Source organism: Dendropsophus ebraccatus, chromosome 2 (genome assembly GCF_027789765.1).
Source record: "Dendropsophus ebraccatus isolate aDenEbr1 chromosome 2, aDenEbr1.pat, whole genome shotgun sequence".
Lineage (NCBI taxonomy): Eukaryota > Metazoa > Chordata > Amphibia > Anura > Hylidae > Dendropsophus > Dendropsophus ebraccatus.
Genome location: NC_091455.1, coordinates 42224828 through 42246849, shown reverse-complemented (window position 1 = coordinate 42246849; position 22022 = coordinate 42224828). Strand labels below are relative to the sequence as shown.

General features: G+C 42.9%; 1 protein-coding gene across 5 annotated transcripts; it reads right to left on the bottom strand.

Annotated features, from left to right (window-relative positions):
- Nucleotides 1-1479: 1479 nt before the first annotated feature.
- On the bottom strand, nt 1480-19289 carry LOC138784384 (MORN repeat-containing protein 3-like). Of its 5 annotated transcripts, none has more exons than XM_069959926.1 (6): nt 19193-19289; nt 7188-7343; nt 5290-5447; nt 4550-4709; nt 3270-3454; nt 1480-1644 (listed from the first exon to the last, which is right to left on the bottom strand). In XM_069959926.1, exons 2-6 carry the CDS (start codon nt 7330-7332, stop codon nt 1528-1530), a joined length of 765 nt encoding a protein of 254 aa, XP_069816027.1. In that variant the 5' UTR covers nt 7333-7343; nt 19193-19289; the 3' UTR covers nt 1480-1527. The 5 variants fall into 5 exon arrangements, with proteins under 5 accessions (XP_069816027.1, XP_069816028.1, XP_069816030.1 ...); XM_069959927.1 differs by lacking the exon at nt 19193-19289 and adding an exon at nt 13381-13654; XM_069959929.1 differs by lacking the exon at nt 19193-19289 and adding an exon at nt 13199-13247.
- Between the last annotated feature and the right edge of the window lie 2733 nt (nt 19290-22022).

The window sequence follows — 22022 nt, the reverse complement described above, 5'->3', positions numbered from 1 at the left end:
TAGCCATAAAACAGGTGACCTCCTTCTGTAAATCAAGGCTTACCAACCTTACCAAAGAACTTTCTTCCAATACCTTCGATGACTTCATAGGGGTGGACCCTCGCAGAGTGACCTTATCAGACACTTATAGGACTCTGAACAACCATTTTCTCTCCATTGACAAAAAGACCATCTTTGCCAAATGGCCCGCGAAATTGGGCTCGGGTGAGGTACGGGATGAGATTCTAGAGGGCTGGGACAGGGTGCGGAAGCATGTTATCCGTGAGGTCTGGCGGGAAACCTTTTTTAAAGTCATGCATCATGCGTATTGGGGTTTCAACTTGCCAGCAAACCCACGTTTTCCTGATAGAATTCTGCACTGTCCTAAATGCCGGGCTCCGGCAACGGATTTTTGGCATGGCATGTGGTCCTGCTCCCTGTCCCAGTCCTTCTGGCAAGAGGTGACCGAGTACGTTGCTAGACACTGGAAACTCACCCTACCTGTAGAACCTTTACCACTGGTTTTTCAATGTATAGATGAGCAAACAGTTGAGGCCTCTGGTCTTAAATCAGTTCCACCTCTGATCCATGCTGTCTTGTTAATAGCCAAACGGGTCCTAATGCGAGAATGGATCACCTCTACAATGCCAACGATCATGGCGGTGATAGAGGATCTGAAATCTTTCCTGGCTGCAGATAGATTGGAGGCGGAACGGAATACTGAGAAACATGCTCAGAAATTTTTCCAGAAATGGAGAATCTTTCTCCTGTCGCACTTCACCACACAACAGGTCCATACCTTTGTTTACCCATACCGGCTGTCCACCTGGTACCTGAAAGAAGATCTCTGTGGCACACTAGGTGGTCTCCGCTTGCCTACCTGAGTATGGTATCCCCTGATCGGCTGGGTGGATAACGGAGCCCATTGGTTTGCTGCTGCCTAGCTCCGCTTCCTGATAAGCTTTCTTTCCTTCCCCCTTCACTCTCTTACACTTTCATTTTCCTTTTCACTTTCCTCTCCCTTCTTAGTCTCCTGTTGTGTCTGCCCTTGTTTGGTGTTCTTATTGGTTATTTTATTTTAGCTCATTCTTTTGCCCTCTGGGGGCGCAGCCCTCCATGATAGCAAGTTGCGATTGTTGCGTTTTCATGGTTACCTGGGGGCGAATTCCCCAGCATGACTCTTTATTGGCCATGGACTTGCAAGATTTTTTGGCTGATATATTTTATTGTGATACATACTGTTCATGTTTCCTTCATGTTTTCCTTACGATAAAATTTAAAAAATGGGCGCTGCGACGCCAGAACAGTTCCACCTGTTTTATCTCAGTGCCAATAAAAAATACATTAAAAAAAAAAAGAAAAAAAGTGAAGCTCTTATTAGCCAAATAACCTGCCCATAAGTTTAGTGCAGTGTTCACAGCCCAGTGGTGGTTAGATGAAGGTGCCATATTTTTCTTTTTCAGTAATAAATAGATTTTTAATGTTTTTTTTTATTTTTTTTATTGTGGGTATATCATTAGTAGCCCAGTAGCATGCCTGTAGTTTTACTTAAGATGTTGACAGTGGCTGGTGGTTAGGGAAGGTGGTAGAATTTCTTATTTTCTCTTTTTGGAGAATTGACCTTTGAACTTCTTCAAGGACTTCTTTGGGCTCGGCCACTTTCACCTGTAAAAGAACACAGTCATTGAGATTAAAGATTTAAGAAGTCCGGCCATGACAAAGTTTTGGCAGCCGACAGAGGATTGCTTACCTCTCCCCATGCTTGAGTTGCGGCTCATAGACAGCCCGCTCAGCCAATCAGTGACTGCATCAGCGTTCTGCCCAGTCACTGACTGAGCGGCCAGTCCATTGTGATGTCAGCCCAGCTGGAGAGGCACGGGGATGGTGAGTTAGTATTGTTTGTTATGCCCTGCCGTTTGGAAAAAAAAATGGTGTGGCCGGACTTGATAACCTTATAAAGTTTTCCTCAGTTAGGGTGGGTTCATACTGAGGAATTCTCGCGGATAAACTCCGCGAAATTCCGCAGTATGGCTGCGCGCCTTTCCGCCTTCTCCATAGACGACATTCTATGGGCCGGCGTATTCCGATATCTGCCGAAAGAAGTGACACTGCCGCGCAGACATACTGCGGAATTCCGCGGAGTTTATCCGTGAGAATTCCTCACTATGAACCCATAATAGGAATAATGCAGGAGTGACCAGCTAGTGACTTGCCAGCAACTGGATTCCCAAGCTTTTATGGTGTTTGTAGGGAGAACCCCTTTAAGTATACTTTGTCAGCTACTGTATATGATGGGAATGTATCCCTTGTGCACGTGTGTAACTGCTACCGTAGCAGGAGAGATGCACAACATATTATATCTACTGGACAGAGGGCTAACAAACAGGGGGACTACCTACAGTGGGATGGGGGAGAGGAGCGGGCCCTATCAAAAGTTTCACAAGCTAAAAAGACAGAAATGGCTGCACATCGCACCCATGGTTGACACAAAAGCTTGTACAGCTACATTAAAAACCAACATCAGAAGTCTCATGTACCACATGCAGGTCTCTGATACACATGAGTCTTTAACCAAACAACACTGTGCTGGTCAGTGCATGCTAACCCTGCAAAGCGTGTGCAAGCAGGGAATGGGAGCCACAGAATGGCCCTGCAACCCCACTGTCACAGGACCAAACCCCAAGGGCCCCTCAAACCTGCAGGCACCGCCGGCGGAGAAAGCTACCACCAAGCAACACAAGTGTGAACAAGCTGTTACCTCTCACCATTGCTCCTGCAGGTAGAATGGGAGAAAAGAGGAGCTCCGGCCGCCATCTATACACCGTTATCAACATGGTACAGGTCTTTTGGTTCCTTTGGGACATTTTCCTTTGAGATGTCTAATCTTTTCTCTACAATTCTTTAGTATACCTGGTTGAAAAAGGTCATTCGACCGAAACGTCCCCTTGATTGGGTATACTAATTATTATGAATTCATACAAGTCTTGGAAAACTATACATGTAAATAATTAAAAGATGGCAGAATAAGCAAACAACTCTGGAGTCGTGTGCGGTTGTTATATATTTATTTATGGCTATTTGGATCAACCTGCACCAATGAGATACCGTGTGCATGGACATTATTTATAATAGTATAGGTGTGAGGTGCAGCAGCTCCCTTCTCTTTTTGTCCCTATCAAAAGTTTGCTATGGGGCCCAGCCCTTTTTAGTTGCGCCCCTGCCTTTGTGGCTTATTATTAATATTGTTTCCTAATAAATCTTAAGCTTCTCTATTACATAAGAGTCTTTACCTCTGGAATAAGCCGCCTCTTGGTGCTCAGTGCTTTTGAGTAGCCAGCGGCTTTCAAAGTTCCACATTTGGGGATATCTTTCACCCAGAATCCATCATAGATTCTGCCTGTGTCAAAGAAGTAATACTTTCCTGGTCCGTGCTTCAGTCCGTTTCTCCAGGAGCCTTCATAGCAGTTCTTGTTTGCTGTTAGGAGACATTAGAGTAGTTGAACACCAGGATTATGTGAGATTCTGAACCTCTCATTGGGGACCCATACTCCTAAATGTGTGAAACTACAACCCTCAGCATGCCCTGATGAACTGGGAGCTCTAGTTCCACAGCAGCTGAAGGGTGACAGATTTGGAGCCAGTGCTCTGAAACTATTTCTAGATTTGTGAAATATGCATAATGATAGAAGACAATGTTAGTATAACAAAGTTGCCAACAGTCCCCGTTTTGTCGGGACTGTCCTGATTCTAAGGAGACAGCTACGGCAAAACCATGTCCCCGGAAGCCCTGCCCCCGCCACGGGAAGCCCTGCCCCTTCCAGCGCAATTGATGTCACTCATGCAGAGCAGGAAGAGGAGTCCCTGGGGGACTAGAGGAACCATACTGGTGAGGTGAGTATAGCTTTTTTTGTTGTTGTTTTTAAATACAGATGAAGGGACAAGAGGATGCTGAAGGGGGTACTGGCATGATAAAAGGACGGGGAGGATGAAGGGGAAAGTAGTATGATGGAGGCGCAGGAGGATGAGATGGGTAGTACTATGATGATGGACGGGCAGGAGGATGAAGGGGGTAGTAGTATGATGATGGAGGGGGAAGGAGAATTAAAGGGGTAGTACTATGATGATGAAAGGGGTAGTAGTATGATGATGAGGGTCAGGAGGATGATGAAAGGGTAGCGATGTGATGATGGAGGAGCAGTAGGATGAAGGGGGTAGTAGTATGATGATATGGGGTGCATCTGCATCATATGTGCATGCAAACTACCAATATGTACAGTCAGTCAGTAGAATGCTATCTCTGAGTCTCAGCCTGCTCTGAGTGGGGTGGGTAATATACCGGGGACCTGACGTTGGGGTGTGTAATATACTGGGGACCTAATATTGGGGTGTGTAATGCTCCTTTTGTGTTGTTCTGACTAAATTATAACTGGAAAATTTTGAACCCACACCCATAATAAGCCACAGCCCACCGAGACCACACCCACAATAAGCCACAACCCCTTTTAATGCTAACGTGTCCCTAGAAAAAAATTTCAAATGTTGCCAACTATGGTATAATATCATGAAGTACCTAAGTAAAGCTTCCCAAGTCCGCAGTGCTTATCACTACGCCACTCTCCTTCATAGATGTCACCATTGGCATAAAACATCTTGCCCCATCCGCTTCTTTTACTGGACTCCCAGCTACCTTCATAGTATTCATCATCTGAGTAATAGTAAGTGCCGGCTCCCTATAAAGAAACATACCAATAATACACATATTATAGATGTGGTAAGTTCTGTGTCGCATGGCTCTGGTTTTAGGAGTACATCAGATTTCATGAGGCCTTAGCATGTTACTATAATTTAAAAAGTCTCTTCACATGCCCAATGTTTTGATTTCTATGGTCTAGAATCAATGATGAGACTCCCAATGATTGCTAGAACAAAGAGGGAGAAGCACTCATGTAGTGTCCCACTACGAGTGGTTCTTTTTTTCTTACATACCCAGGTAAAACTAGTTCACTCAGGTGCCACCGAAAGTGCTGTTAGTGGCTGTGCCCTGCTCAAGCCACTAGGTGTCTCCCCTCTCCTTGCTGAAGGAGATGGATCTTATAAAAATCTATTAAGTCCATCTTTAGCAGGCAGTGAGACAAGACAGGGAGAGAAATGCTGGTCCTGTGATGTCAAATTCTTTTTTTAAATTTCCACCAGCACATGAACTAGGGTTCATAGTACATTGGACCCAGGTCTGACCCTGTCCACAAGTCCTCATACTACAGAGGAAGTCTTCAGTACCTACCACTATCACAGGAACACTGAGCAACTTACATGTTTCTTGTCATTTATCCAGTTCCCAGCATACACTCTGATATACTCTCCAGTGCTGGCGTCTTTTACAGCAAACGTCCCATATCCGCTCCTTCTCCCACATATCCAGTCTCCTTGGTAGATGGCATTGGCCTTTTTGTAGACATATTTCCCTTTGCCTGGAATAACAGGTGCAGGAAGAAATTAACCTGAACTTATATAATGTTATGCAAAAAATAATCATTTTTTATGGGACAGCAGCCTAGAGACACGGATGCTGACATGAGATTTAAAAGGGAAATATTACCTATTGTTTTGATTATTTTTAAAAAACTGTTGGTGTTTTTTGTAATTTCCCAATTTACTATTAAAATTAAAAATACAGTGGTACCTTGGTTTAAGAGTAACTTGGTTTAAGAGCGTTTTGCAAGAAGAGCTCACGATTTATCTAAATTGTAACTTGGTTTAAGAGCATCGCTTTGGTTTAAGAGCTCCCTGTACTGGGTGGGAGGGAAAGTCGGGGAGGGGCAAGGTCTGCATAGCAAAATATACAGCACTGTAATGTGACCCAAGAAGTCTTCCTCACCTCCCGAATCATAGCAGATCCACTTTGGCTGGGGCTTGCCTTAGGGGACAGGACTGTGGAGATAATCTCTTCATAGCTGTAACCCCTCTCTACCCCGGACAGAGAGTGCTGCTATACTGTTCCCGCATCTGCATGTGCCTGCACTTACACTCAGCTATACACACTGCTGCTATAATGTGCCTTCACTTACACTCAGCTATATACACTGCTGCTATAATGTACCTGCACTTACACAGCTATTCGCACTGCTGTATAAAAAGGTTTCTGTCACTGTCCTCCTGCACATCTCTGTGATTCTCACCTCCTGATTGGTCCATGCTGGACACACCCCTTCCCCATTGTGGTCATGTGACGTCAACCCTCCTTCTCTATTCTAGCCTGTTGTACTACGCTCCTGCATTATGGGGATCTGCAATTCCATCCTGTTTCTACAAACTGCTGCTGTTTTTTTTTCATTCCTATGCTCTTACACCACATGCTGATTGCTGTACTTTACCGTAACTTATAATATGACATATCTAGCTTTCTAAATGTTTGTTTTACCTGTTTTTCAGAACAAAAAAATATAATTTTTGGAACCAATTGTCTACATTTTAATGATTTCTTATAGGAATATTTGCTTTGGTTTAAAAGTGATTTGGATTACAAGCATGGTCCCGGAACAAATTATGCTTGTAATCCAAGGCACCACTGTACTCCTTAAAACTTGCCTTTTCCATTCTGTCCACTAGACCTAAAATTAACACTTCCTGTTCTGTGCAGATAATTTCCCAGCTCTGCTTATTATTATCATTAAGAGGAATACAGTGAAAGGTGACACCAGTATTTAGATAAGACAGCAGCTGAAACTCAGAGCTCAGCCTCCCCCTCCCTGAGGAATGACCTCTGGACAGGTCACAGAGCATGCCAAGAAAACATGTCGATTCTAGTAAATAGAGTCTGTTCTAGTCCATGTCAATGTGGCTTGCTGTATAGTATATTTATAAATGCTCTTAAAAACAGCTTGGGCAAGATGGCTGCTATCATAATAATGTACATTCAAAAAATAGATTAGAAAAATTGTGAATCCAAGTACTACTGCATGTGGGTGGCTTTCCATCTGCATACACTTTCTGAATTATGGCACGTTGAGTTTTTACCTCTAGTGGGTGAAATGTTAGAAGGTGTAAAATACATTGGTGCTGTCCCTAGACCTTTCAAGCTTTATATAACAGAGGATATTAGTTGTGAATCTCCTGGGAATATTTCATCAAAAGATCTATGGTTTATATAGTGTATCTATATTATATCAGGGCATTATACATAATATACATACATATACCCCTTGTCTTACCATGCATCAGGTTATTTATCCATTCCCCAGTGTACTCATCTCCATTTATACTGTACACAGTGTTTCTCAGGCCTGATTTCTGGGCTTTTCTATCCCAGTCTTTCCATTGGGGTTCAATGCTCTTTGTTGTCTTTAGAAGCAGCATGGCCGAAGGTCCTGGAACCCCAAACACAACAACTTTTATATACAGACTTCAGTATGACAATAGCATGATAACTTCCTCACACGATAATATGGGCTGTAGCTCTTCTATTATGAGGCCGTCTTCCCACTCTGGGATCATAGCGGAGAAGGGCGACTGTCATTATTTGCGTCCGTCATTATCACTACACGGCCGCCTATCCTGCACTTTCCTATAGTGGGAACATAGCCTAAAACTATAGATCTATTTGGATTACTAATGTATAGGTCCAAATTTAATAAAATTTATGCAGATTGTGCTCAATTTTTATTGTCTTTTTATGTCTTCACCATTTTTTGTGACATGTTGTTTTTACTCTGATTTCAGTTCATTAAATTAGGAATCTAGTATCCTCCAGTAACACGTGTGGAACAGAGCAAAAAGCTAAGTGCCCTGACAGTATGTGTTTATTATTTGTGTACTGTCTATATCTACTATCTTAGCTGCTTATTTTGCTGTGTTATCTTATGACTTATACAGTATGCTGTCAATATCATTTGCTCCTAATTCTGTGCTTTAGGTTGTACTTTTATCTCTATAGGTCAGGGGTTCCTTTCGTGTATTGTTGACTTGTTCTACTGATCTTTGTACTTCTCCTTCCCACATTTCATTTGAAAAGGCTATATTGCTTTTAACACAGTTTTACAAATAATACCTACAAGTATTTATATAGATTCTACCTCAAATTCTGAGATCTAGCCTGTACTATACTCCAGAGCTGTATTCATTGTTTGGCTGGTAGAGTCATTGTGTACTGTACATACATTGGGCTTTATTGGTGAATAAGCTGACAGTCTGTGAGTGGTATATAAGGACACGGGGTGTCTGGTCTGGGGGTTATTTGTGTTGTCATTGAAGCTATTTTCACCTTACTGGGCAAGTAAGAATATGTACATGTGTTTTCCAATGTTTCCTTTCAGCTAGATCGCACAGAAAGGGCTGTATATATATATATATATATATATATATATATATATATATATATATATATATATATATATATATATATATAGTTAGTGATGCCTGTGCAGTGCTTGGTGCATATAGAAAAATAATAAAGTAATACTTACCTGTCCACACTCCCTGAAGTCCTCCTAGCTTCGGCCTGTTCCCTGCAGCTGCCGCTGGAACTTCTGAGCTGGTCTGTTTGGTGACAGGCCATTCACTGGCTACGGAACTGTCCTGGTGATCCCGACTGAGTGGCCTATCACTTCAGCAACTGGTTTAGAAGTTCCAGTGGCAGCTGCGGGCAGCAGGCTGAAGCTAAGAAGACATCAGGGAGCGCAGGGAGGCCATGGCACATAGCGGCGGCTGATGATAAAAATGGCAATGATCAGTTGATGATCGCTTCTTCAGTTGATTGTTGTCTTTATTACACAGAGCGATGATCTGCTGAATCAGCCTGATTTAGCATATTATCGCTCCATGTAATAGGGCCCTAAGGCTGCATTCCCACGTTCCGTGATCCTAACGGATCACGGACGTGGAATGCATGTACTGGAGCCCCCCGCGCCCGGACAGCATCTGTAATTAGATGCTGGGAGCGGGGGAGACTGTATCCATAAGCGCCGTGCTGTAGTAACAGCACCGCGGGGCTGATTCATTACAGCGCGGCGCTTATGAATACAGTCTCCCCCGCTCCCAGCATCTAATTACAGATGCTGTCCGGGCGCGGGGGGACTCCGGTACATGCATTCCACGTCCGTGATCTGTTAGGATTACGGAACGTGGGAATGCAGCCTAAATGTCAGGCTGGTCTGTATGTAACAGTTACATGTGTATTGTAAGCCCCCACGGGCAGGGTCCTCTCTCTATATTCCAGTCTGTCATTTACTATATTCATGTTGTTGTTTTTTTTATTTTGTCACTTTCTGTATGTTAACCCCTTATTATAAGTATAGCTCTTTGGTATCATGGGAACTTTAAAAAAATAAATACAGTAATAATAATATTAAGACATAACAGTATTTGTGACTGTACAGGCAACGTGAACAGCAGGAAAGTCTATATACAGTAGATATTACCAGGTGATATAAAACGTAAGGAACAGAACTATTTCCCCCTTGTATGTCCTCTTATATTCACTATTGTCACACCTCACTATTTGTAATGGAAGTCATGCGTGTAAGACGCAGAACCCATATATCCTTAGCAGCACAGTGTTTCTGTATATTAGCAGGTCACACTACCCAAATAGTTATGTGTCCTCACCTGTTCTACTTTAAAGTTCAGTAAGACGCAGGACACATTTCTTTAGGAACGCGGCTTTATTGCACTGAATTGTACAGCAAAAGGTCACTTTTTCCAAATAGTGTTGAACCTTCATCCCTCATACTTTACAGTTCAATAAAAAGATGAAAGCTAGAGGAATAGTAAGGATTATAATTACACCGCTTGATGTTGAATAGTTCTGAATGAGACTGCTCTTATGTGTAAAGCTGCCCATACAGCAGTGATGGGGAACCTTCCGCCCTCAAGCTGTTACAAATTACAATTCCAAAGCCAATTTTTTGGTTTTCCAGGGATGATGGGCGATCACCCGGGCAGCCCAGCCTGCACCTCCCTGTGCCCCCCCCCCCCCGGACTCACCCGCTCGCTGCTGCCGCGTGGAATAGCGGCGGCAGCGATCGGGAAACGAGTAGCAAACGAGTCCTGAGAGCGCTTGTTTGCTCCTCATAGTCGCCCTGTTGAATAGGGGCTTTAGGACTAAACCAGAACAGTTTAAGGATTAGCGCATACTCTGTATTTAAAGACTTTTTTATGGATGGGGTACACCAGCATCAGCCAAGGTCAAGTGCCTTAAGAGCACATTGTCCCTTTCAAACGTCTAGAGCTGGTGTATGTGTGCAACTACAATCAGGCAGGCTAGATACTGGGGCACAGTGGCACTCGGGAGGAGTATGCTAACCACAGCGGCAGGTAAACTGACAGTATGACATTCCATACTAGCTGTAAAAATCCATATGCACTAAGCTTCCTCTGGTGGTGGCTGAACAAAGTTAAAATGTTATACAGTGGTACCTTGGTTTAAGAGTAACTTGGTTTAAGAGCTCACAGTTTTTCAAAATTGTGACTTGGTTTGAGAGCATTGCTTTGGTTTAAGAGCTCCCTGTACTGGGTGGGAGATTCATAATTTTCTTCTATTTAAAAATCTCCAGTCTTCCAGTACTTTATGATTTTCCAGTATAAATTGTATTTGTGTATCGTTTCTGCACTAGGAAACGTTTTGTTGTACTATATGTTCTGTTAAAAGGGGTTCTCCAGAGAATTTTTTTTTTAAATGTAATAACAGATTTGTTAATGACTTTTATTTTAAAAAAATCTTAAATCTTCCAGTACTTTTCAGCTGCTGTATGTCCAGCAGGAAGTGGTGTATTCTTTCAAGTCTGACACAGTCCTCTCTGCTGCCACCTCTGTCAGTGACAGGAATTGTCCAGAGCAGTAGCAAATCCCCATAGAAAAACCTTTCCTTGCTTGGGACAGTTCCTCATATGGACAGAGGTGGCAGCAGAGAGCACTTTTTGATCGTGGACAGAAAACACCACTTCCTGTGGAACATACAGCAGCTGATAAGTAGTGGAAGGACTGAGATTTTATTTTATAGTACATTAAAAATCTACAGTCATGGCCAAAAGTTTAAAAAATTATACAAATATTATTTTTTACAAAATCTACTGCTTCATTTTTTAAAATGGCAATTTGCATATACTCCAGAATGTTATATAGAGTGATCAGCTTAACAGCAATTACTTGCAAAGTCAATATTTGCCTAGAAAATGAACTTTATCCCCCAAAACACATTTCAACATCATTGCAGCCCTGCCCTAAAAGGACCAGCTAACATTGTTTCAGTGATTGCTCCATTAACACAGGTGTGGGTGTTGATGAGGACAGTGCTGGAGATCAATCTGTCATGATTAAAGAGGATGTTCCACCTGGTACATCCTCTTTAACCTAAACCCACTAATCGAACGGCGCCCCTGTATGACGCGGCTCCCTTAGAATGAATGGAGCCGCATCATACAGGGGAGGGAATTCCCTCCAACTGGGGGCGGCCCGGCCCGCCTCCAGTGCTTGAGCACCGGCCGGTTCCGGTGCATAGAACGGCGCCGTTCGATCAGTGGGTTTAGGTTAAAGAGGATTTACCAGGTGGTACATCCTCTTTACGTAAGAATGACACCACTGGACACTTTAAAAGGAGGCTGGTGCCTGGCATAATTGTTTCTCTTCTGTTAACTATGGTTATCTCTAAAGAAACACGTGCAGTCATCATTGCACTGCACAAAAAGGGCCTAACAGGGAAGAGTATCGCAGCTAGAAAGATTGCACCTCAGTCAACAATCTATCGCATCATCAAGAACTTCATCGCATCATCAAGAAGGAGAGAGGTTCCATTGTTGCCAAAAAAGTCTCCAAGGCGCCCAAGAAAGACCAGCAAGCTCCAGGACCGTCTCTTAACCCATAGGGGACACAGCTAGTTTTGGTGTTTATGACACGGCCAAATTTTTCAAATATGACATGTGTCACTTTATGTATTAATAACTCTGGAATGCTTTTACCGATCCTTGTGGTTCCGAAATTGTTTTTTCGTGACATATTCTACTTTATGTTAGTAGTAAATTTAGGCCGATACCTTTTACTTTTTTTGTGAAAAAAACGCCAAAATGTTGTGAAAAATTGGAAAAAAATTGCATTTCTCTAAAGTTGAAAGCCTCTGCCAATAAGGAAGATAGTTCTACCACATAAGTTATTGATTATAATTTATCTATAATATGTCTATAATATGTCTACTTTATATTGACAACATTTGGTGAACATGCTTTAATGTTTTTAGGATTTTAGAGGTCGTAATTGTTAAGTAGCAATTTTCTAAATTTTTGTGAAAATTTAAACTCAGATTTTTTTAAGGGACCAGTTCAGTTTTGGAGCATATTCTAGAGGCCTGTATACTAGAAACGCCCCAAATACACCCCATTTCGAATTCTTCACCCTTTGAAGTATTCAAATTGACATTCATACAGTTTTTTAACCCTTTAGGCATTTCACAGGAATAACTGCAAAGTAAGTGTAAAAAGTAAAAATTTCAATTTTCTTTGCAGACATTCCAATTCAATTCTATTTCTTTCATACCACACAGCTATAAAAAGTAAAATGCTATAAAACATTTATTCCTCTGAATCTGCAGTTTTTATAAATACCCCATTTGTGGACGTAAAGTGTTATGCGGGCGCTCAATACGGCTCAGAAGAGAAGGAGCACCCTTTAAATTTTGGAGAGTGGATTTGGGCGGAATGAATGTCGGAGGCCATGTTACATTTATAAAGCCCCCCTAGTGCCGAGACAGTCGAAACCCCCCCACAAGTGACCCCATTTTAAAAACTACACCCCATAAGGAATGTAATAAGGGGTACAGTGAGCATATAGACCTCACAGGTTTTTCACAGTTTTTTGCAAAAGTGGGCTGTGAAAATGAAAAATCACATTTTTCACACTTATACATTGGTGAAACCCCAAATTTCAAAAGGCTTGGAGGAGAAATAGCCCCCCATATTTGTAAAGCAATCTTTACCAAGCACAGAAATACCCCATTTGTGAAGCTAAAGTATTATACGGGCGTACAACAGGGCTCAGAAGAGAAGGAGCACCTATGTCTATGTGTTTACTACTACTACTGACACTGACTGACACTTACTTACGGACACTGACTGACTAACGGATGCTGACTGACGATTACTAACGGAAGCTGACTGATGCTGACGGACACTTACTTATGGAAGGTGACTAACGGATGCTGACTGACGAATACTAACGGACGCTGACTGACACTTACTTACGGAAGGTGATTGACTAATGGACTCTGACTGATGATTACTAACAGACGCTAATTGATGCTTAGTAACGGACACTGACTGACTACTACTAATGGACGCTGACTGACACTTACTGACGGAAGGTGACTGACGCTTATGGACATCTACTTATGGACGCTGACTGATGCTGATTGACACTTACCGAAACATACAAATTGAAGCTGACTGACGAAAGGGGACTGACGCTTACTAACACATGCTAATGGACACTGACTGACGGACAGACACTGAATGAGGCTTACTGAGTTTTATTGATGGACGCTGACTGAAGCTTACTAACGGACACTGACACTTGCTGACGCTTACTAAGGGACGCTGACTGACACTAAATGACGCTGACTGAAGCTTACTAACAGACTCTGACTGATACGTACTGATGGACACTGACACTAACAGACGTTGACTGACGATTACTAACAGACGCTGACTGACACTGACGCTTACTAACGGACACTGACTGATTCTTACTGATGGACACTGACTGATGCTTACTAACGGAAACTGACTGACACCAACGCTTACTTACGGACGCTGACACTTACTAACGGACGCTGACTGACGGACACTTACTAAGATCTCCCTTATTACTGGGAGATCACAGGGGAGGGGGCACTTTTTATTATGTGTCAGTGTGTTTTTTTACAGTATATGGATGCAGGCTCTGATCTCCTCACAAAGTGAGGGATCAGAGCCTGCATCCATAATCAGATACTGTGATTGACAGCTCTGATCGCAGAGCTGCCAATCACAGTATATAGCAGCATGTACCAGCGTCATTACACCGATGCTGGTACATGCTGCTGCAGCAGGAGGGGGTCAGAGCAGAGATCGCTCCTTCCCCCTCCTCCTCGCAGCACTGGCTCCCCGGTCCTGGAACTTACTCTGAGCTGCGGGATGCGGCAGGCCAGTTTTGCGAGGAGGAGAAGGAAGAGCGATCTCTGCTGTGACCCCCACCCGCTGTGCCCGGTACTTCCGGAGGTCGCTCGGGGGGGGGGGGGGGGGGGGGGGGAAGGATGGCACGGCATCGAGCGGGGGATCAGTGGGGGGCGCGGCAGCAAGGGGAGATTGCAGGGACCGGGGGTTACAGCAACAGGGGGCGGGGATGGCGCGGCGGGGGGCGGTATGTGTGACGTGGGGGGGGGGGGGGGGGTTGGGGGCGGTGCAGAGAGCCGGCAGGAGGGAGCTCTGCCCCAGCTTCCTCCGGTCCTCGGAACTCTGCTGAGACTGGGACCGGGGGTTTACTGCTGTCTTCACCGGGATCAGTGGATCGTTACCGATCCACTGATGCCGGTGATCGCCCGTGCTGGACCCCTTCAGGGGGTCCTGCAGCAGTTACACTAAACTGTCAGCTATCAGCTGACAGTTTAGTTTCGGCTCCCGGTCACTGTTTATGTAAACAGTGAGCACCGGGAGTCGGGAAGTTATTGTACGTCCTGGTGCGGAAAGTAACCTCCTGCCAGGACGTACAATAACGCCCTGGTGCGGCTAAGGGTTAAAAGTGTTTCAGCTGCGGGATCGGGCTACCAACAGTGCAGAGCTTGCTCAGGAATTCCAGCAGGCAGGTGGGAGTGCATCTGCACGCACTGTGAGGCGGAGACTCTTGGAGCAAGGCCTGGTCTCAAGGAGGGCAGCAAAGAAGCCACTTCTCTCCAGAAAAAACATCAGGTACACACTGATATTCTGCAAAAGGTACAGGGAGTGGACTGCTCAGGACTGGGGTAAAGTCATTTTCTCTGATGAATCCCCTTTCCGATTGTTTGGGACATCTGGAAAACAGCTTATTCGGAGAAGACGAGGTGAGCGCTACCACCAGTCTTGTCTCTTGCCAACTGTAAAGCATCCTGAAACCATTCATGTGTGGGGTTGCTTCTCAGCCAAAGGAATTGGCTCTCTCACGGTCTTGCCCAAAAACACAGACATGAATGGTACCAGAACGTCCTCCAAGAGCAACTTCTCCCAACCGCCCCAGAGCAGTTTGGCAATCAACAATGCCTTTTGCAGCAGGATGGAGCACCTTGCCATAAAGCAAAGGTGATAACTAAATGGCTCAGGGAACAAAACATAGAGATTTTGGGTCCATGGCCTGGAAACTCCCCAGATCTTAATCCTATTGAGAACTTGTGGTCAATCATCAAGAGACGGGTGGACAAACAAAAACCAACAAATTCTGACAAAATGCAAGCATTGGTTGTGCAAGAATGGACTGCTATCAGTCAGGATTTGGTCCAAAAGTTGATTGAGAGCATGCCAGGGAGAATTGAAGAGGTCCTGAAGAAGAAGGGTCAACACTGCAAATATTGACTTGCTGCATTAACTCATTCTGTCAATATAAGCTTTTGTTACTCATAATATGATTGCAATTATATTTCTGTATGTGATAAAAACATCTGACAAACACACATAAAAACCAGAGGGCAGCAGATCATGTGAAAAAATAATATTTGTGTCATTCTCAAAACTTTTGGCCATGACTGTATATAACTTTCTGTCACCAGCTGAATTACTATGTGAACAGAAATGGGGATGACTGAAAACAGCAGTTGAAAAGGTATTATAAAACTATACAAGACATTTATTTAAAAAAATTAGCTCATATGGCAGAGCTCTCAATGGGGAGTGGGGCCCTATAATTCCCATGAATCCCCTAAACCATACAATAATTGAATCTCTTATTTACCATTCAACCTTTCAGACCCACAATTGTTTTACAATATAAAAAGATAATTGGATATGATTTCCATTTATGAGTTTCCGATTGAGAAATATTTTTGAAATACTTGATTTTTATTATTCATTTATGGGATCGGCAGCTCGACTATGATTCCAATGGTAACTAAATAAAATGGAAGCATACCTGGCTATTAAATTATTCATCTTCCTGCGCTCTGTGACTAGACATAAATTTAAATCTCACTGAAGCTGAATCCTCACTAAATTCAGTCAGTGCCAACTGGGTACTCAAACCGCGAGGAAATGGGAATAGAAACAGCAGCTAAATTTAATATTAAAAGGTAATACTATCATTATGAGTTGTAGGCTTTTTAATACACTCTTTATTTGGGCCGTTTTTCATATTACGATTTCTACAGAGAAGTCAGTGTCATGAAATAATAAATTACACATAAAACAGGTAATGATAAAAGCAAAAGACATCATAGCAGGAAGAGCATGCTGTTCTTCTGTGCCATCAAGCGTTGGATAAAAGCGGAGGGGAATAGCTGCCATTTTTATGATTTTTTTAATATATAAAATATTTTCTATGATATTGCAGTCATTTGTAAGGTATTGTTCACCAGTTTCCTGTTATTTAATATAATAAATCGTGATATAATAAAGAAATAAAACAATTACAGGGTTAGTTATGTGCAGATTAAAATGTCAGGAAAAGTTCAATCTTGCTGCTGCTATTCTTTGAGTTGCCAACAATTGCTAACCTACAACTCCTGACAACCATAGGCTGGGTGTGTTCTCACACTTTATTTTCCTTTTAGAAGGCGTAACGGACAGCGAGAGTGGACCTGATGTGGTACTCAACCGGATTGGCTTTAGGCCACACCAGGGAGGAGTGTATGTGCCTAGGTCTTCCCCTTTATCCTTCACTCTAGGTCTTCAACTTTTATCCTTCACTCTTGGTCTTCAACTTTTATCCTTCACTCTAGATCTTCCCCTTTATCCTTCACTCTAGGTCTTCAACTTTTATCCTTCACTCTTGTTCTTCAACTTTTATCCTTCACTCTAGATCTTCCCCTTTATCCTTCACTCTAGGTCTTCTCCTTTATCCTTCACTCTAGGTCTTCACCTTTTATCCTTCACTCTAGGTCTTCACCTTTTCTCCTTCACTCTGGGTCTTCCCCTTTATCCTTCACTCTAGGTCTTCACCTTTTCTCCTTCACTCTAGGTCTTCACCTTTCCTCCTTCACTCTAGGTCTTCACCTTTTCTCCTTCACTCTAGTTCTCCCCTTTATCCTTCACTCTAGGTCTTCCCCTTTATCCTTCACTCTAGGTCTTCCCCTTTATCCTTCACTCTAGGTTTTCCCCTTTATCCTTCACTCTAGGTCTTCACCTTTATCCTTCACTCTAGGTCTTCACCTTTTCTCCTTCACTCTAGGGGAGAGATTTTTGAAAGAGTGTCAATATACACCTGATGTAAACTGCCCCTAGCAACCAATCACAGCTCCTTTTTTATTCTACCAGAGCTAAAACTGAGCTGTGATTGGTTGCTGTGGGCAGTTTACACCAGGTGTATATTGACACTCTTTCAAAAATCTCCCCCTAGGTCTTCCCCTTTATCCATCACTCTAGGTCTTCACCCTTTATCCATCACTCTAGGTCTTCACCCTTTATCCATCACTCTAGGTCTTCACCCTTTATCCATCACTCTAGGTCTTCACCCTTTATCCATCACTCTAGGTCTTCACCCTTTATCCATCACTCTAGGTCTTCACCCTTTATCCATCACTCTAGGTCTTCACCCTTTATCCATCACTCTAGGTCTTCCCCTTTATCCTTCACTCTAGGTCTTCACCCTTTATCCATCACTCTAGGTCTTCACCCTTTATCCATCACTCTAGGTCTTCACCCTTTATCCATCACTCTAGGTCTTCACTCTTTATCCCGCTCCAGGATGCGGAATCTGGACTTATGCAGCTAGAGGACAAAAGGTTGCTCCACAAGTGTGGTCCCGGTGGGAACAGCAGCTGGTTCCCAACAGCGAGAAAAAGGCAGAGTAATTGTAGTCAGCAGGCCGCGTAATCAGGGGGAAAGATAGCGCAGTATCAGGGATGAAGCGGAAATTGTATGTAGACAGGCAAAGGATCAGGGCAGGTGGCTTCAGAAGCCGTTCAGGCAATTCGAATCGGCAGGAGGAGAGACAAATAGTACAGGCAGGGGTCAGGCAGAAAGTGTAAACTGAGAAATGTACAAGGGTCGGGTTATACAGAGAATCATCAGACTCACAGAAAGTCACCTTCCCTAGGAATGCAACAATGCTCAGGCCAGGAGGGACAGGCAGAGTGAGTTTTAATAGGTGCAGGTTAATCTGGATTGGTAGAAGGCAGGGGGAGACATTCTGGCCATTTTAATCCAGGGTAGGCGGCCGTACACGCACCCTAGAGGTGTCATTGCAGTGGTGGCCAGAAGGAGGAAGAAGGTGCTGGAAGACACGAGGAAACCAGTGGAGGAGAGAAGACTCAGGGCCAGCATGTGAGGCATGAGAGATCCCCTCTCCCTTATTCCTTATCCCTTATATTATGGACAGTATGTTTTGTTTTTGCATTGCAGCTAATGGAAAGTATACCACTGTAAAAATACTGTGATATACAGTATGTCTGGTGTATACGTCACATGGATGCATCTGGGAACACTCCTAACATATAATATATAGTATTAATGTGGAGTGAACATAGCCTGACAGTGCTTGACAATATGTTATTAACCCTGCAAATAAATGTAATTTCACAACTAGTTTAAGTATTGTCACTCTGTTGTCAGTAGAGTGTGTTTCCACATAGTCTGACACTGTGGCAGCGTACAGACCAGCATCAGACTGTGTAAAGTCCCCCGTACACCTTCAGTAACTAACGGCTGAAATATTCTCTGACCCCTGTCCTCCACATGCACAGGAACATTCAACATGGCCATGCATTCCTGTGATCTCTATGGGGAATTTTAAGCTACAGCCTGAGAGCTATGGCAGTGGCTTATCTCTCCTAGAACAAATGGGTCAGGTGGTGATTTTCTATCCCGCCCGATCCCTAAGTGGATTGTTGGGAGACCCCCATACAGCTTATACCGATGGCCAAGTGAGCGGTGGGAGTTATGGCCATCCAAAGTATAAGATGTTTAGGGAACTTTACACACACCCTATTCTAAAACAATTGTTGCCAAATTATACATGTAAACTGATTTCTAGTGTCTTTTCACTGGGTAATTTCGTAGGGCCACAAATGGGTTACCTGAGAGGTACAGTATTAACGTATTACAGTGGGTCAGAGCTCTCGGATTTCCAATGAGCAACAGAACAACGCTCTGCCATGTGCATAGAGCCTACACTGGCCATATACCGGAAATAACTGACACATGAAGGACTGTTTGAGGCCTAGGACTCCCAGTTCCCCATGACCATACGCCTTTCTTGGCTTACCCAATCGTCCATATTTATTTTAATAAGAAGAATATAATAAGCCGCTGCCAGACACCTCTAGAAGCAGCTTGTCTCCTGGGACATTCAGCCTTTTTTAGTGCCGGTGATATAACTTTCCAGCCACGTTATTTGTTTTCAATGTTTTGCATTTCTCTTTCTAATTTCAGCCCTGGAAATGCTCGTGACATACTGAGTCCTCCATAATTTACTGGTGTCACCATAAAGCAGGGACATTTGTAAAATATAGGAACTTATAGCTTACACGTGGATGGTTACGACACTCAATAAAACTATCACCTTTAATTTTATGTCTGGTTCTTGCCCCGCTAACCAGATGGCTATTTTAATACCGGAGACATAAAAGTGTATATAGCTACGGTAGAAATACTGCGGTTCTGCAGGACAAATTTTCATACACAGTTTTCTGCAATAAAATGGCCATCTGGTCAATATATGATTACCATATTTCTTATCTTAACTGCTGCGTATGTCTAAAGTCTGCACTATCTGTACCTTTATGATTTACCAGTATAAATTGTATTTGTGTTTCGGTTCTGCACTAGCAAATGTTTTGTTGTTCTTTACGTTCTGTTAAAGGGGTACTCCGGAGGAAAAAAAAAAGTTTTTTAAGGGTATGTTCACACTTACCGGATCCGCAGCTGATTTCATTTAAATAACTGAACACAGCATCAAATCTGCACCATCAAATCTGCTGCAGATCTACTGCAGATCTGCTGCGGATCCTGTAGGTGTGAAAGCACCCTAAATCAACTGATAACATAACAGATTTATAAATTACTTCTACTGAAAAATCTCAAATCTTCTAGTACTTATCAGCTGTTGTATGTCCTGCAAGAAGTGGGGTATTCTTTCCAGTCTGGCACTGTGCTCTCTGCTGCCACCTCTGTTCATGACAGGAACTGGCCAGAGCAGTAGCAAATCCCCATGCAAAACCTTTCCTTGCTTGGGACAGTTCCTGATACTGACAAAGGTGGCAGCAAAGAGCATTATGTCAGACTGGAAAAAATACACCACTTCCTGCAGAACATGCAGCAGCTGATAAGTACTAGAAGACTTGAGATTTTTCAGTAGAAGTAATTTACAAATCTGTTATGACTGAGATTTTTTTTAAATAGAAGTCATTTACAAATTTGTATAACTTTCTGACACCAGTTAATTTTAAAACAATCTCTTTTCGCCGGAGTACCCCTTTAATGATACAACATTATTTATTTACAGTTTTTTTGCTGCATTTATTTATTCAATTTTATATCTAATAGGTCACTGTATTGTAGTGTATGGTCTAGTTAATTTTTTCATTGTATTTTGTAAAATTTCTATAAAGAATACAGTGTTACTCCAGTAAGGATTTACAGGGATGATCGTCTGATTTGAGCCCAGATTACGGCAGCTGATTTTCACAGAGAAAGTCACAGGCATTTCCATACAAAAGACTAATGAAAGGAAAGTATAACATTACATGATGGACATGATGTATTTTCTGTTACTGCCTGTGGGTCAAAGTGTGACCCCATTCACTTGTATGAGTAAAGGGGTCATGTGACACAGTGATTTCTGGTCGTATGACCGGGTATCACTGTTTAGTACCACCCTAACATTAGGAAGGCACTAGTCTGCTAAAATCGATGCCTATACGACGACCATATGTCCTAATGGGGTTGCCTTCATTAGGGTTGAATCACACTAGTCGCTTCTGAAAAAAACACCAAAAACAATGCCAAATAACAGATGTAAGCTGAGAGTCAATAGGGAAATTTAAAACGCCATACCCAAATGTCTTTTTTTTTCACTGTAGTTTACATTTTCTGTTTGCAGAAACCAATAGTACAGGCGATTTTAAGAAACTTTTATTAGGGTTATTAGCCGAAAAATGCATTTTTATCATGAAAAAGCAGTTTGAAGCTCTTCCCCCCCTGTCTTCATGGTTCTCTTATGTAGAGAGGAGGGGTGGAAGGAGATGAGGCACCAAAACAGGACAACAAAGAGTGAATTTACAGCTACATCACCGGGCTATCTCCTCTGAAGTCAGCACTGACCTCTCTGACCTCTGAATACCGGCTTTCACACAGCTCCTGCTGTGTAATCCTTTGTTCTCTGCTGGCGACTAATCTCCCTCCTCCCCCTCCCCTCTCCATAGGTTACACAGGGTTCGACTGATATAAAAGAGTTGAGATTTCCTTATAATGAGCAGTGAATAGGAGGGAGGAGGGGGGAGCTGGGAAAAGTCTTTTTGAATGCAGATAATGGCATATTTGCCTAATAAACCCAATTACAAAGTTTCTTAAAATTGCCTGTACTATTTCTGTTTTTCTGTTCCTTGGCAGGCTTGCAGAATTGCAGCATGTTTTTGCATGTGACGTTTTTTTTTCCAATAAATATTTTATCATTTTATCATTCCCTGAGCCAGCACGGAGTGACAAAATGGGGCTTATGCAAACAATTTTCATTTTGCCACTCTAGAAACAACTGGCCATAGCAACCAATTAGAGCTCAGCTTTTATTTTAGCAGCCGTCATTAGGATAATAAAGCTGAGCTGTGATTGGTTGCTTTTGTTTGTGATAGCTTTTATGCTCTTCTTCCTGATCTCTTTCCATTCTTAGTTTGTAATCTCATCTAACCT